Source organism: Malaclemys terrapin, chromosome 1 (assembly GCF_027887155.1).
Source record: "Malaclemys terrapin pileata isolate rMalTer1 chromosome 1, rMalTer1.hap1, whole genome shotgun sequence".
NCBI lineage: Eukaryota > Metazoa > Chordata > Testudines > Emydidae > Malaclemys > Malaclemys terrapin.
The window spans coordinates 14,665,875-14,680,358 of record NC_071505.1 but is presented as its reverse complement, the minus strand read 5'-3'; the positions used below and the strand labels follow the sequence as shown (position 1 = coordinate 14,680,358).

Below are 14,484 nucleotides of genomic sequence, written 5' to 3'. Positions count from 1 at the left end.
TCTACTTTCTTGGCCCTGCAGTACCCTTTGAGCCCAGAACTCACATTGAAGTCAATGGGAGTTCCATGAAGAAATGTTTGAAGGATCAGGCCACCAGATTCTATTTTAAAGTTAAATTTTAATAGTGTAACTAATAAGCAATTGGGGACTTCCCTAAAACATTTCCCACTTCCCACAATCTTGTTTTCTAATACAACTCCTTAAAGAGATACTTACAGTCTTCATCCAAGAATTTATATTGAATATGTTTCTTGAAGAACTCCTGTATACATCTACAGATCTCGTCATTTTGTTTAGAGATATGCTCATAGTATTGAGTGTAGTCTCTCTGGGATATACCTGTTATGAATTCAATTAGTTAATTAATTACATAGTACATTTTACAGCTTCTATTTTTTTTTAAAGTGTTACTGAGATGCGAAGAAGTTAGTGGGACAAGATTGAGTTATTGGAAAGATGCACATTGTGAACAATATTGCAAAATACCAATTTGAAATGCAACAAAATAACACTCCCAGCCGCTTACTCTTTGGCTTTACTTTCCAGTGTTTGAAGATTCCCCCCCACCCCCCAAGACAGACACACACACACACACACGGTGGTTTGCCACTTTCATTATACGAGGACACGGTCTCAATTTCCCACGTTTTTAGTAACTCCCTTTCCCATCAAAAGCCTAAAGCTGAGTTTGCACTGCATTACTAGCTTGACCTTCAGTGGTTCTCAAGCCAACCCTCTGACAGGCAGGCTACCTCAAGCTTAAAATCCCACTTAATTTGAACTAGAGATTTTGTGTGTGGGCATGAGTTGGATTAGGGGCAACACTTGAGTTATACCTGTAGCTAACAATGCTGTGAAAACAAGACCTATGTCAAAGCCTGTCAGGTCCAAAGAAGCTGAGAAAAACACCTTTTTTCAAACTCAATCATAGAATCATAGAAGATTAGGGTCGGAAGAGACCTCAGGAGGAGCGGCGAACAGCAGAGGCTAACAGCGGGAGTTTGCCTGGGAGCTGTCCGAGAGGAGGTACGCTAAGTGCTGCATTAGGGGGGCTGTGTTGGTGAGTATCTGAGTGTCTGCTGCTGGGACAGTTGGTCAGTTTGACCGTGTGCTTGATTGCTTGCTTGTTTGTTTGAAAAGTGTGAATTGGGAGTGCTTTGTTCCAGCTGGGCCTTGAGTGGGCCTGACTGGTATATAAGGGCAGTCAGCAGCGAACCAGCTGAGCGGCGAACAGCAGAGGCTAACAGCGGGAGTTCGCCTAGGGAGAGCGCACTGAGGCTTTCATCTGCAGGTTTCTCCGAGTAGTTCCTGCAACAGTTGAGGAAGCTCCTAAGAGGACGGTGATATGGAAGGTGAGCGATCAGCTGTTGTAACCTGCACAGGTTGTGCCATGTTTGTCTTTCTTCCGCAGGACAGAAGCGACTTTGTCTGCACAAAGTGCAAGCTGGTCTCCATATTGGAGGAGAAGGTTCGAGGGCTGGAGAAACAAGTATCAACTCTGCGTTGCATAAGGGAAAATGAAGATTTCCTGGACAGACGTCAGGAGATGCTTCTACGGCCACAATGTTCTGAAGATTCAGAGCAGGCGCAGCAGGGACAGAAGGATTGTGAGGAGGTTTGGCAGCATGTGACCTCCAGAAGAAGAAAGAGGAGCGTCCATGCACCAGCAATGGAGATACAGGTGAGGAATCGTTTCCATGTTCTCTCTACAGGTGCTAATGCGGAGAGTGGACTAGATGGCCCATCTGAGGGAAGGGAGCAGAAGGAGACTCCACCGACTGGAAGGCAAAAGATGCACTGTCCTAGGGATGGGGGTTCCACGACCACCACTCCCAAGAGGAGGAGGAGGGTGGTGGTGGTCGGGGACTCCCTCCTCAGGGGGACTGAGTCATCTATCTGCCGCCCTGACCGGGAAAACCGAAAGGTCTGCTGCTTGCCAGGAGCTAGGATACACGATGTGACGGAGAGACTGCCGAGACTCATCAGGCCCTCGGATCGCTACCCCTTCCTGCTTCTCCACGTGGGCACCAATGATACTGCCAAGAATGACCTTGAGCGGATCACTGCAGACTACGTGGCTCTGGGAAGAAGGATAAAGGAGTTTGAGGCGCAAGTGGTGTTCTCGTCCATCCTCCCTGTGCAAGGAAAAGGCCGGGGTAGAGACCGTCGAATCGTGGAAGTCAACGAATGGCTACGCAGGTGGTGTCGGAGAGAAGGCTTTGGATTCTTCGACCATGGGATGGTGTTCCAAGAAGAAGGAGTGCTAGGCAGAGACGGGCTCCACCTAACGAAGAGAGGGAAGAGCATCTTCGCCAGCAGGCTGGCTAACCTAGTGAGGAGGGCTTTAAACTAGGTTCACCGGGGGAAGGAGACCAAAGCCCTGAGGTAAGTGGGGAAATGGGATCCTGGGAGGAAGCACAAGCAGGAGAGCGCAACAGGGGAGGACTCCTGTCTCATGCTGAGAAAGAGGGACGATCGTTGAGTTATCTTAAGTGCCTATACACAAATGCAAGAAGCCTGGGAAACAAGCAGGGAGAACTGGAAGTCCTGGCACAGTCAGGGAACTATGATGTGATTGGAATAACAGAGACTTGGTGGGATAACTCACATGACTGGAGTACTGTCATGGATGGATATAAACTGTTCAGGAAGGACAGGCAGGGCAGAAAAGGTGGGGGAGTTGCGTTGTATGTAAGAGAGGAGTATGACTGCTCAGAGCTCCGGTATGATACTGCAGAAAAACCTGAGAGTCTCTGGATAAAGTTGAGAAGTGTGAGCAACAAGGGTGATGTAGTGGTTGGAGTCTGCTATAGACCACCAGACCAGGGGGACGAGGCTTTCTTCTGGCAACTAGCAGAAGTTGCTAGATCACAGGCCCTGGTTCTCATGGGAGACTTTAATCACCCTGATATCTGCTGGGAGAGCAATACAGCGGTGCACAGGCAATCCAGGAAATTTTTGGAAAGTGTAGGGGACAATTTCCTGGTGCAAGTGCTGGAGGAACCAACTAGGGGCAAAGCTTTTCTTGACCTGCTGCTCACAAACAGGGAAGAACTAGTAGGGGAAGCAAAAGTGGATGGGAACCTGGGAGGCAGTGACCATGAGATGGTCGAGTTCAGGATCCTGACACAAGGAAGAAAGGAGAGCAGCAGAATACGGACCCTGGACTTCAGAAAAGCAGACTTCGACTCCCTCAGGGAACAGATGGGCAGGATCCCCTGGGAGAATAACATGAAGGGCAAAGGGGTCCAGGAGAGCTGGCTGTATTTTAAAGAATCCTTATTGAGGTTGCAGGAACAAACCATCCCGATGTGTAGAAAGAATAGTAAATATGGCAGGCGACCAGCTTGGCTAAACAGTGTAATCCTTGCTGATCTTAAACGCAAAAAAGAGGCTTATAAGGAGTGGAAGATTGGACAAATGACCAGGGAGGAGTATAAAAATATTGCTCAGGCGTGCAGGAGTGAAATCAGGAAGGCCAAATCACACTTGGAGTTGCAGTTAGCAAGAGATGTTAAGAGTAACAAGAAGGGTTTCTTCAGGTATGTTAGCAACAAGAAGAAAATCAAGGAAAGTGTGGGCCCCTTACTGAATGAGGGAGGCAACCTAGTGACCGAGGATGTGGAAAAAGCTAATGTACTCAATGATTTTTTTGCCTCTGTCTTCACGCACAAGGTCAGCTCCCAGATTGCTGCACTGGGCAGTACAGCATGGGGAGAAGGTGGCCAACCCTCTGTGGAGAAAGAAGTGGTTCGGGACTATTTAGAAAAACTGGACGTGCACAAGTCCATGGGGCCGGATGCGCTGCATCCGAGGGTGCTAAAGGAGTTGGCGGGTGAGATTGCAGAGCCATTAGCCATTATTTTTGAAAACTCATGGCGATCGGGGGAGGTCCCAGATGACTGGAAAAAGGCTAATGTAGTGCCCATCTTTAAAAAAGGGAAGAAGGAGGATCCGGGGAACTACAGGCCAGTCAGCCTCACCTCAGTCCCTGGAAAAATCATGGAGCAGGTCCTCAAGGAATCAATTATGAAACATTTAGAGGAGAGGAAAGTGATCAGGAACAGTCAGCATGGATTCACGAAGGGGAAGTCGTGCCTGACTAACCTAATTGCCTTCTATGATGAGATAACTGGCTCTGTGGATGAGGGGAAAGCAGTGGATGTGTTATTTCTTGACTTTAGCAAAGCTTTTGATACTGTCTCCCACAGTATTCTTGCCACCAAGTTAAAGAAGTATGGGCTGGATGAATGGACTGTAAGGTGGATAGAAAGCTGGCTAGATCGTCGGGCTCAACGGGTAGTGATCAATGGCTCCATGTCTAGTTGGCAGCCGGTTTCAAGTGGAGTGCCCCAAGGGTCGGTCCTGGGGCCGGTTTTGTTTAATATCTTTATTAATGATCTGGAGGATGGTGTGGACTGCACTCTCAGCAAGTTTGCAGGTGACACTAAACTAGGAGGCGTGGTAGATACACTAGAGGGTAGGGATCGGATACAGAGGGACCTAGACAAATTAGAGGATTGGGCAGAAAAAAACCTGATGAGGTTCAACAAGGACAAGTGCAGAGTCCTGCACTTAGGACGGAAGAATCCCATGCACTGCTACAGACTAGGGACCGAATGGCTAGGTAGCAGTTCTGCTGAAAAGGACCTAGGGGTCACAGTGGACGAGAAGCTGGATATGAGTCAACAGTGTGCTCTTGTTGCCAAGAAGGCTAACGGCATTTTGGGCTGTATAAGTAGGGGCATTGCCAGCAGATCGAGGAACGTGATCGTTCCCCTTTATTCGACATTGGTGAGGCCTCATCTGGAATACTGTGTCCAGTTTTGGTCCCCACACTACAAGAAGGATGTGGAAAAATTGGAAAGAGTCCAGCGGAGGGCAACAAAAATGATTAGGGGTCTGGAGCACATGACTTATGAGGAGAGGCTGAGAGAACTGGGATTGTTTAGTCTCCAGAAGAGAAGAATGAAGGGGGATTTGATAGCAGCCTTCAACTACCTGAAGGGGGGTTCCAAAGAGGATGGAGCTCGGCTGTTCTCAGTGGTGGCAGATGACAGAACAAGGAGCAATGGTCTCAAGTTGCAGTGGGGGAGGTCCAGGTTGGATATCAGGAAAAACTATTTCACTAGGAGGGTGGTGAAACACTGGAATGCGTTACCTAGGGAGGTGGTGGAGTCTCCTTCCTTGGAGGTTTTTAAGGCCCGGCTTGACAAAGCCCTGGCTGGGATGATTTAGCTGGGAATTGGTCCTGCTTTGAGCAGGGGGTTGGACTAGATGACCTCTTGAGGTCCCTTCCAACTCTGATATTCTATGATTCTATGATCTAGTCCAACCCCCTGCTCAAAGCATCAGAGAGATTGAATCAGAGAAGAGGAGTCACTGCTGACGACTACATCCTGCTGCAGAACACTTATTTTGCTGTGCTGACAGAAGCCAATGTGGCTCTTTACTTCTGTCTGTACATCCAGAGTCATTGAAGCTAAGCGGCACACAGCTCTGGAAGCAGTACTAACTGCTGCAGCTGCACAAGACAAAATGGGAGCTCACATAACCCTCTTTCAAGGTATATAACCTCCTGTATAGGAGCTCTTAAAATTATCATCAAAATGGTAAAACCCCAAAAGGAAGTAGCCTCCATGAAAATCGAGTGGCATTCCGATGGATTTCTATGTTGGCCCTTAAGGTAGTAAGGCTGGATGTTCAGTCTATGTCCATTACTGGACATTTCATGGCACCACCGAAGCTTTTGGTGACCACACGATTGCTAATCATGTCGCAGCATTCCTTGGTCCATAAGCTTTGTAATTCATGGGTCTTCCAACCTAATAATATGTCCATACCAAGAAAGCCACAAAAACTGAATCAGCACTGATTGAGGTGGTTGCTGGGTTCAGCTAGGAATGTCCTCATTTCTGATCTTGTCCTGCCACTTAATATTGAGCAGCTGATGACGACAAGAATCGAAAATGTCAGTCTGCCACTCTTAAGCCTTCCTCAGTGCTCACCTTTCTCACTGCCATACAGCAGAGTTAGCACAAGTGTGGCTCTCTAGATCCAAACTTTATAGCTAGCTTGACATTAAGATGTTCCCACAGAGGCCTCTGAAGGCCCTGAAATCTGGCAGCAGCTGCTGCTGCTGCTATTTGAATGTCCAGATTCTTTGAGTATCCTCCAGCACTGTCTACAACACTGCAAATATTTTTAAATTGCCACCTGCTCCATGTCCCATCTGGACAGGTTACTACTGAACTGGCTGTAATCTGGAGCTGGAGGCTGCTTGGTGTTAATGGCCAGGGACTTAATTTAAAAAAATAATTCCAGCTCTGAAATGGGGTGGGGCAAATTAGCCCCAGCTGCGTCCCATGTACGCAGCCAAACCTTTTCTAATGTGGCTGTTTTATAGGTAACATCTTTACATAGATGGGAAGGTCCTTTGTCATTACATTTTTAAAATTAGAATTTAGCAGCTAAGGGCCTGTAATACATCTAGAGGGAAATATGGGGGAGGGGAGGGAAGATTCTAATTGAAACCCTCAGCATCACATCACACTTACGTTTTATTATATATTTAACCCTTTGGGTACCTGCTAATCCTACAGTTAACAATGGAAGACTGAACTTTTAATCACAGTGAGGAGGAAGGTTATGTGGCCACCTTGTGCCCCAGTTGTTTTCTGGATATTGCAGCTACTTGGGACTCCTTGAAGAAGTCTCTACCCACCCTGCCTACTTCTGCCAGGAACTTTTTCTCCCATGCTCTTTACTTGATGCAGTGCTGGGCAACCAGCCAGGGCAGAGGAGACTGGACACAGTGCAGAGAGGGGAGGAACTTAGCTCTGTATAGTGAAAGGGACAGTGGTCATGACTGCTCGTCAGGAGACGGTCTAGGATAGCAGACATAGTCTAGGAAAGCAGGAAGGCTCACATCTGATTAAAACTGATATGCCCTCAGTAAAACGTGTGAAGGGAAAAATGCCTTCATTTATAGTACTCTCAGGTTAAATCCAAATATATAGTCTCACAGTATCATAAAATTGATAGAAAAGCAACTTTCATAACGATTTGCTTCACTGGAATGAAACCCAAGGTGTTGTTTCGCTCATTCACTTCAATAGAGTGATCTCTTGTATGCAAAGCTTCACAAATGATAAACTGCCTTGCATTTGAGGCTCACAATTGCAGACATTTTCTTTGTTTAGAAGACACTGGTTTAAATTGGCATCAATAGGATTATTCAAATCTGATATACTTAACGTATATCTTAAGTGACAGAAGCTTTGACACCGGATACATAAACACGACCAACTGCGCAAAACCCTGCTGGACACTGACCAATCAAGACGTTCTATTATTACAGCATGAGTAACTTATGAAAAGAGAAAGCCATAACCTCCCTAAACAGATATATGGATTACAACTGTTTGCTATTTTAAATTATATAGCAAACAATATCAGAGCTTGCAATTTAACATAAGAATATTGACTACCTTTTCCCAGGCGTGTTCTTAATCCATGTACGTAAAGCGGGGAGCTTGTGAGCTTAGTTGAATTTTTAATTACTAATAGTACTGCAAAGCCTACTGCAGGCCCAATATCACACCCAAAAAAGGGGCAACTCTGGGGATGCAGCCATCTAATTGCAAGCGTGCACTTCTTTAACACAGGATGAAGTGTTACTCCTAATCTTGGTTGACAATTTAAGGAAAGGGGAATGCAGGCATGTAGTTGGAATTATTTGCAGAAATGCAACTGACATGCCAATTAAAAGAAAACTTGGCAGGTTTGTTATGTTTTAAAATCTAACATGTTGAAATGTATATTGGAAATTTTTTGTAAGACATGGTACACATACCCTGGGGTATTTGCAATTATTTGCATCATGGACATGTGTTTGTCTAATCTGTTTTTAAAAACCAACAACAGAGATTCCACAACCTCCCTAATTTATTCCAGTGCTTAACTACCACTAGTTAGGAAGTTTTTCCTAATTTCTAAACTAAATCTCCCTTGCTGCAATTTAAGCCCATTGCTTCTTGTCCTGTCCTCTGTGAATAAGGAGAACAATTTATCAGCCTCCTCTTTATAACAACCTTTTATGTACTTGAGAAGACTGAAGGAGGACATGATTCTGCAGAAAAGGACCCAGGGGTTACAGTGGACGAGAAGTTGGATATGAGTCGACAGTGTATCCTTGTTGCCAAGAAGGCTAACAGCATTTTGGGCTGTATAAGTAGGGGCATTGCCAGCAGATCGAGGGACGTGATCATTCCCCTCTATTCGAGCTGCGACTGGCCGAACCTGCGGACACTGCAGGTAAACAAACCGGCCCGGCCCACCAGTGGATTTCCCTGATGGGCTGCAGGCCAAAGGTTGCCGATCCCTGATCTAAATTGTTCATTAGATTTCGCATTTATACTCCTCCTTGTCCCTCCTAGATTCTGACCCCTTGCCAGGTCTCCAAGTAGGTTAGGTCAAATTCTAGATACATGTATTCTGGTCCCGAAAACATATGCATTGATAAAGCAGCACTGTGTGATCAGCTGCATCTCACACAATAGCTTTTAACTACAGGATCATGGCCAGATTAGAGCCCTGAACATGTGAGCCATACCCTAGATGACCACTCCAAAAAACCTAATTCTTTGTGGTGGCTTTCTGCACAGCCTATCCACAGATTTCAAGGATATATCCACCATCCTGCTGGGCATAAATATGTTGTCAGGCTGTTGGATTTAATGCAGAACAGAATTTAACTTGTCATGTTTAATATGACAGAAGGAAAAAAAATTTAAACCCAAAGGTAAAACAAATATAGATAGAAGCAAGAAGGAATAAGAATCCTATGAAGACCGTGTTGTGATAGGGGAAGAAAGGTTTCCATGTTCTACTGTTTTTAAAGGAATAGGAGCAAACTTTAGATACCCCAGTGAATACTACAGAGTCTTTAAGAAGATACTCACCTATAAGTTTGTTTTCTTTCACAAAGCATCTGAATTCTGCCCCAGGAATTAATTCACACCATTTTCGAAGCACAAGCTACAGGAAAAAAAATACAACATGTCAAAATATGACTTTTTGTCAATAAACACATATTTTGGTCTTAAGATAGTACCTGCTATTAAGAAAAATATCACAGGATATTCTTAACACAAGGGAAAACCCCCTCACAATTGTAATGGGTGTAATTATCTTGGCAAATAAGCCAAATTTCTTTGAAATCTTATCCTGTCACTTATTTCTTTATCTGTGAAAAATACATGTAAAAACAAAATTGCCTCTCTAATACACCATAATTTTGCCCATTGGATCTCTCTCGCTATACTCCACTAGCATGGCACAGAACTCAAATATGAAAAGCAATAAACATTTAAAGACAAGCATGGCATTTCACAGATATGTACTTGAACACTGTTTTAAGACTCAGGCTCTGCCATGGGATTTAAAAGAATACCTCAGTAGCAATTTTAAGGACTCTGCCATTGTTCAAAAATAAGCCACTGTTAATGAGTGCATAAGATCTGAACAGTCACCACAGCTAAATGCAAGATTTACTTACCTAGCTTTTCATTCAATACAATGGACTCCGAAGATACTTCAACTTAATACTTAAAGGGATCACTAATGCACTATGCCTAGGTCAGTGGTTCAAATGCAGTACATTCAACAGTGACCAAGTCATTCTGATTACTCTGTAGTCTAGGCAAAAGGAGTTGGTGCCTCTGTCCTGTTCTCAGTGGACAACGTAAAGCCACCTCAATTGGCCTCTCCGCTGGCAGTAAGGCTAAGGACTAAAATAGGCCATTTAGAGAATGAATAACTCTCTCAGCCATTCAAGTTTCCCCTCCCAGGTCAAAGTTGACACGCTCTGGGAGAGTATTACGAAGCTTGCAGGGCCACTGCTTGCAATGTATCTGGTGTGTGAAAAGCAGAGAGATGCTCGTCAGTCTCCATAACGATTAGTCTGGCATTTTTATTTATTTATTTTTTACAAGCACTAAAAGTGTTTTCTTGGTGTCATCCAAGCATAAGTATCAGCCTTCTCAAGGGTAAGATATTTAAATTATCTAGAGCCAGGAGAGGAGTCTTACCTCATATTCCAAGCAAGGATCAGGGGTATCATCAGTACAGTGAATAAATCTGGAAAAATAAATTATGCTGTCAAGATCTATTGTACATAAAACTGTTTTTATTCAGAGCAAGCATTACAAACTGGAACCATGCATCGCAAAGGCATTGTTAAGCATTTCTAAGAGATTTTAACTCTAGAAGTAAACAACAAGTATGGCCACTGGCAAATGCCTCTTCCTTGGCACACCCGGACAGTTACTCACATGACCCACAGAGATCACCTATCACCCATTTCTTTTACTGTATATTAAGGAGAAGCCTTGCTTGGGCATGAACTTCATAGAGAAGTTAACTTAAGACAGGTTAGAGAAAAGGGAGAAAATTATTTTAAAAAGGAGACACTATCAAGTTAGATTTGAGTCAAAGTTAAACTGTGTCAGAGCAACCTTCAACCAATAGAATGGTTTCTACAACCACACACAACATTCTCATCCAAACCATTGCTTTTTAACAATGGATATTTCCTCAGGAATGGTTGGAACATCAACACTGTAGCACTAAGAACCTCAAAGTAAAACTGACTTTCTTGGAATTTCATTGACCACGCTGAGAGAAATGCAAAAAGATAAACAGTACAAAAAAAGTGACAAGTACTCTTAATGATTTAAGAATTTATTAGTAGCAGAGAAATGCATTTGTTTATCATGTATGACTCTTATATTGATGGTGTCCCTTCAAAGTACTTCTTCATTGCCAAGATATTATTTGCCTGCGATAACTACACTTTGCCTTCCTCTTAAATAGTTATCCTGGCATAATTGCACTGACACAGAAATAGCACGCACTTTGATGTTCTAGTTTCATTACATTACTTGGAGCAAATGTCTTCAAGTACCTTTCTCTGGTAACTTTCTAAAGCAATACACCTTTCAGTGAACAAAGCAATATCACCATGATTCTTACAGCAACAGTGGATCTACTTTTCCTTTCCATCAATGGGAGAAGCAAAGTAGTTTAACTTGCCACTGCCTATACCAGAGCATGGCATCTTTCTGAGTCAACAACAATAAATAATGCATTTAGAAGAACAGATCTTAAAAGACAGAAACAAACAAAAACCCAAAATATCCCTGCTCCCATGTTATTCACACACATTAGATATCTGTAGGCAGACACCAAAGCTTTTTCTCTCGTGAGTTAGTCTCTTATTCCTTCGTTCATTAGCCAGTAAGAATAGAAGCAGTTATCCCAATGCCAACTATTGTGTAATCTCTATATTTTCACCAAATTATGAACACTACAATAAATCCTGTAACTTTCAAAGGAATGATAACAAAAGTATATCCTCTTTCTAAAAGTAGAGCTCCCTTGAGCTCATATGAGCTGTTAGTAAAATGCCTACCATTCGGTGAACAGCTCAACCGTGAGGACAAGCTGGTTAAAAGGGTAACAACTGAGTGCCCTCCCAAAAGTGACAAGACTTATCCAAATTCAGTACAGATTAAGTAAGTAAGAGGAGGTTACTTACCTGTAAGTGGAGGTTCTTCAAGATGCGTGGTCCCTATCTGCTTTCCACTGAGGGTTTACACATGCGTACCATGTGTCTAGAACTGGAGAATTTAAAGGTAATGTCCGTTGGTCCGTGCACGCATCCTGACTGGTCTCAGGGTTTCATCTGCAGTGACGACGGGCAGGGCGGACCAACCGCGTCTCCAGTTCCTTCTCCACAACAAATCAACAGATCTACCGCCTTGGGGAAGGAGGGCAGGAAGTGGAGCCCCTATGCAGACTTGACGAGGTTCTCTCCACCAGTGAAGGGATAAGATTTCCTTGGGGGGAAACTGTGAGCCTCATGCCCATGGCGTGATGAATAGGCAAGTAAACTTTCTGGAACCTCCTCTGGAGGCAGCGAAGGTGAAGAGGAGCGAAGGCAGTGATGTATGTGCACGAGGCCATGTGATTCAGGAGGGAGAGGCAAGTCCTGGCCGGGACTGAAAGACTGTTGACTACATGAGTTATGAGCTCTTGCAGAGTCTGGAACCTGTCTTGTGGTAGGTAGACTTGAGCCGTGATTGAGTTGATGATGACCCCTATGAAGTCTAGGCATTGTGTAGGGTTTAAAGTTGACTTTTTGGTATTGATACTGACCCTCATAGAAGAAAGGAGGCCCAGCAACATAGAGATTGAGATCTGAGCTTCTCGTTTGGATCACGCCACCATGAGCCAGTCGTCGAGATATGAGGGTACAAGTACCCCATAATGCCTGCTGTGGGCTGCTACCATGGAGAAAACCCAGTGAGTATATGCTTTAATATGTACTACAGCACATGAGATACTGACTTCCCTCCCTCAGTGCTCCCTTCCACTGCATCTCTCAATATTTGAAATGAGGGTATCTGCAAGCTGCTCCTTTCTATGCCAGTTTGGTGCAGTCCTTGGGGACCTGGCAAGTTGGCAAGAATAGTCCTAAAATGGATCAAGTTTAAGTGCCCCTCTGGTGCCTTTGGCAGAGGCTAAGAGATGTTACTGCTCCTCTCCCTTTAAGGCAGGAATTAAAAACCTTGCATCCCACCTTCAGCACCTGTAGGCTGCCTTGAATATAGGTACCAAGTTCAGCAAACCAGCAAAATGCTTGATAGACAACAGAATGCAACTAGGACACAGTGTCAAAATGATCAGGAGTGTCTGCTGAGCCACACCTCGAACACTGCATGCAGTTCTGGTCGCCCCATATCAAAAAAGATATATTAGAATTGGAAAAGGTGCAGAGAAGGGCAACGAAAATTAGTAGTGGGATGGAACAGCTTCCATATGAGGAGAGATTAAGAAAACTGATGCTGTTCAGCTTGGAAAAGAGACAAGTAAGGTAAGGGGGGATAGGGTAGAGGTCTATAAAATCATGAAATGTGTGGAGAAAAGTGAATAAGGAAGTGTTGTTTACCCCTTCCCATAACACTAGAACCAGAGGTCACCTGATTAAATTAATAGGCAGCCGGTTTAAAGCAAACAAAAGGAAGTTCACTTCACACAATGCACAATCAACCTGTGGAACTCGTTGCCAGAGCACACTGTGAAGGCCAAAACTATAATGGGGTTCAAAAAAGAATTAGATAAGTTAATGGAGGGTAGGTCCACCAAAGACGATTAGTCAAGATGGTCAGTGATGCAACCTCACGCTCTGGGTGTACTGAGCCAGTGGTTCTTAACCAGGGTACATGTACTCTTTGGGGTATGCAGACATCTTCCAGGGGGTACATCAATTCATCTAGAGATTTGCCTAGTATTTCACCAGGCTACATAAACAGCACTAACAAAGTCAGTACAAACTAAAATTTCATACAGACTATGACTTGTTTATACTGCTCTATATACTATAAACTGAAATGTAAGTACAATATTTATATTCCAAATTATTTATTTTATAATTATATCGTAAAAGTGAGAAAGTAAGCAATTTTTCAGCAATAGTGTGCTGTGACACTTCTGTATTTTTGTGTCTGATTTTGTAAGCAAGTAGTTTTTAAGTGAGGTGAAACTTGGGGTACGCAAGACAAATCAGACTCCTGAAAGGGGTACAGTAGTCTGGAAAGGTTGAGAGCCACTATACTAAGCCTCTAACTGCCAGAAGCTGGGAGTGAACAACAGGGGCTGGATCACTTGATAATTTCCCTGTTCTGTTCATTCCCTCTGAAGCATCTGGCTTCAGCCACTGATGGAAGACGGGATACCGAGCTACACGGACCATTGGTCTGACCCAGTATGGACATTCTTATGTTCAGAATGAAACACAACTGAGTCCAGTCAAAGCTAAAGTGGATTTTTTTTTAAAAAAAATAATAATCTATGAATCCTTCTCTCTCCTGCTGGAAATTGCCATGGATGTTAAATTGGGACTCCATTGTGCTAGAGACTGCGCAAACACAATCCCACCCTGACCTAATCAGCTTGGTATAAACAAACAAGACACGCAGAGGGTGGGAGGGGAAAGATGCACAGAGAAATGAGTTGATTTGCCCTTGGTCACAAAGCAGGTCATGGGCAGAGCTGGGATAAGAAATCAGGTCTACCAATAGTCCGTTCAGTGTCACACTACCTCCCAAACAACAGAGCTTCTTTTACTAGTTGGACAGTTCAGGAGCACAAAGGTAACAAAATATAAAGAAACGTATAATAAGTTTTTTGGCTGTTATTTTATGTCTGAGCAAAAGTTTTTGCATCCCACTAAATACAATCAAATCTATTTCTCTCTCTTTTTTTTACAAGCCCATCCAAGTGAGAGGACACACAATGTCTCCAGTTTTCACCTGTTCAGCATTTTACTTCCATATGCTAGTTGCATTTCTAATTTTTGCTTGCCAAGGTCTATGGCGCTGGCATTTAATCAATAGCGTAATTAATAGAGACAACCTTGTG

General features: G+C 43.8%; 1 protein-coding gene across 1 annotated transcript in view; it reads right to left on the bottom strand.

The window, feature by feature from the left end:
• The window catches only part of CDC123 (cell division cycle 123), a 71,366-nt gene that overhangs the window by 31,851 nt on the left and 25,031 nt on the right, over window positions 1–14,484 (bottom strand). The window contains exons 7-9 of the mRNA XM_054016561.1: window positions 10,092–10,140; window positions 8,964–9,039; window positions 217–339 (exon numbers count right to left, since the gene is read on the bottom strand). Coding sequence (XP_053872536.1) covers window positions 217–339; window positions 8,964–9,039; window positions 10,092–10,140 — 248 coding nt within the window. The remainder of the gene's footprint in view (window positions 1–216; window positions 340–8,963; window positions 9,040–10,091; window positions 10,141–14,484) is intronic.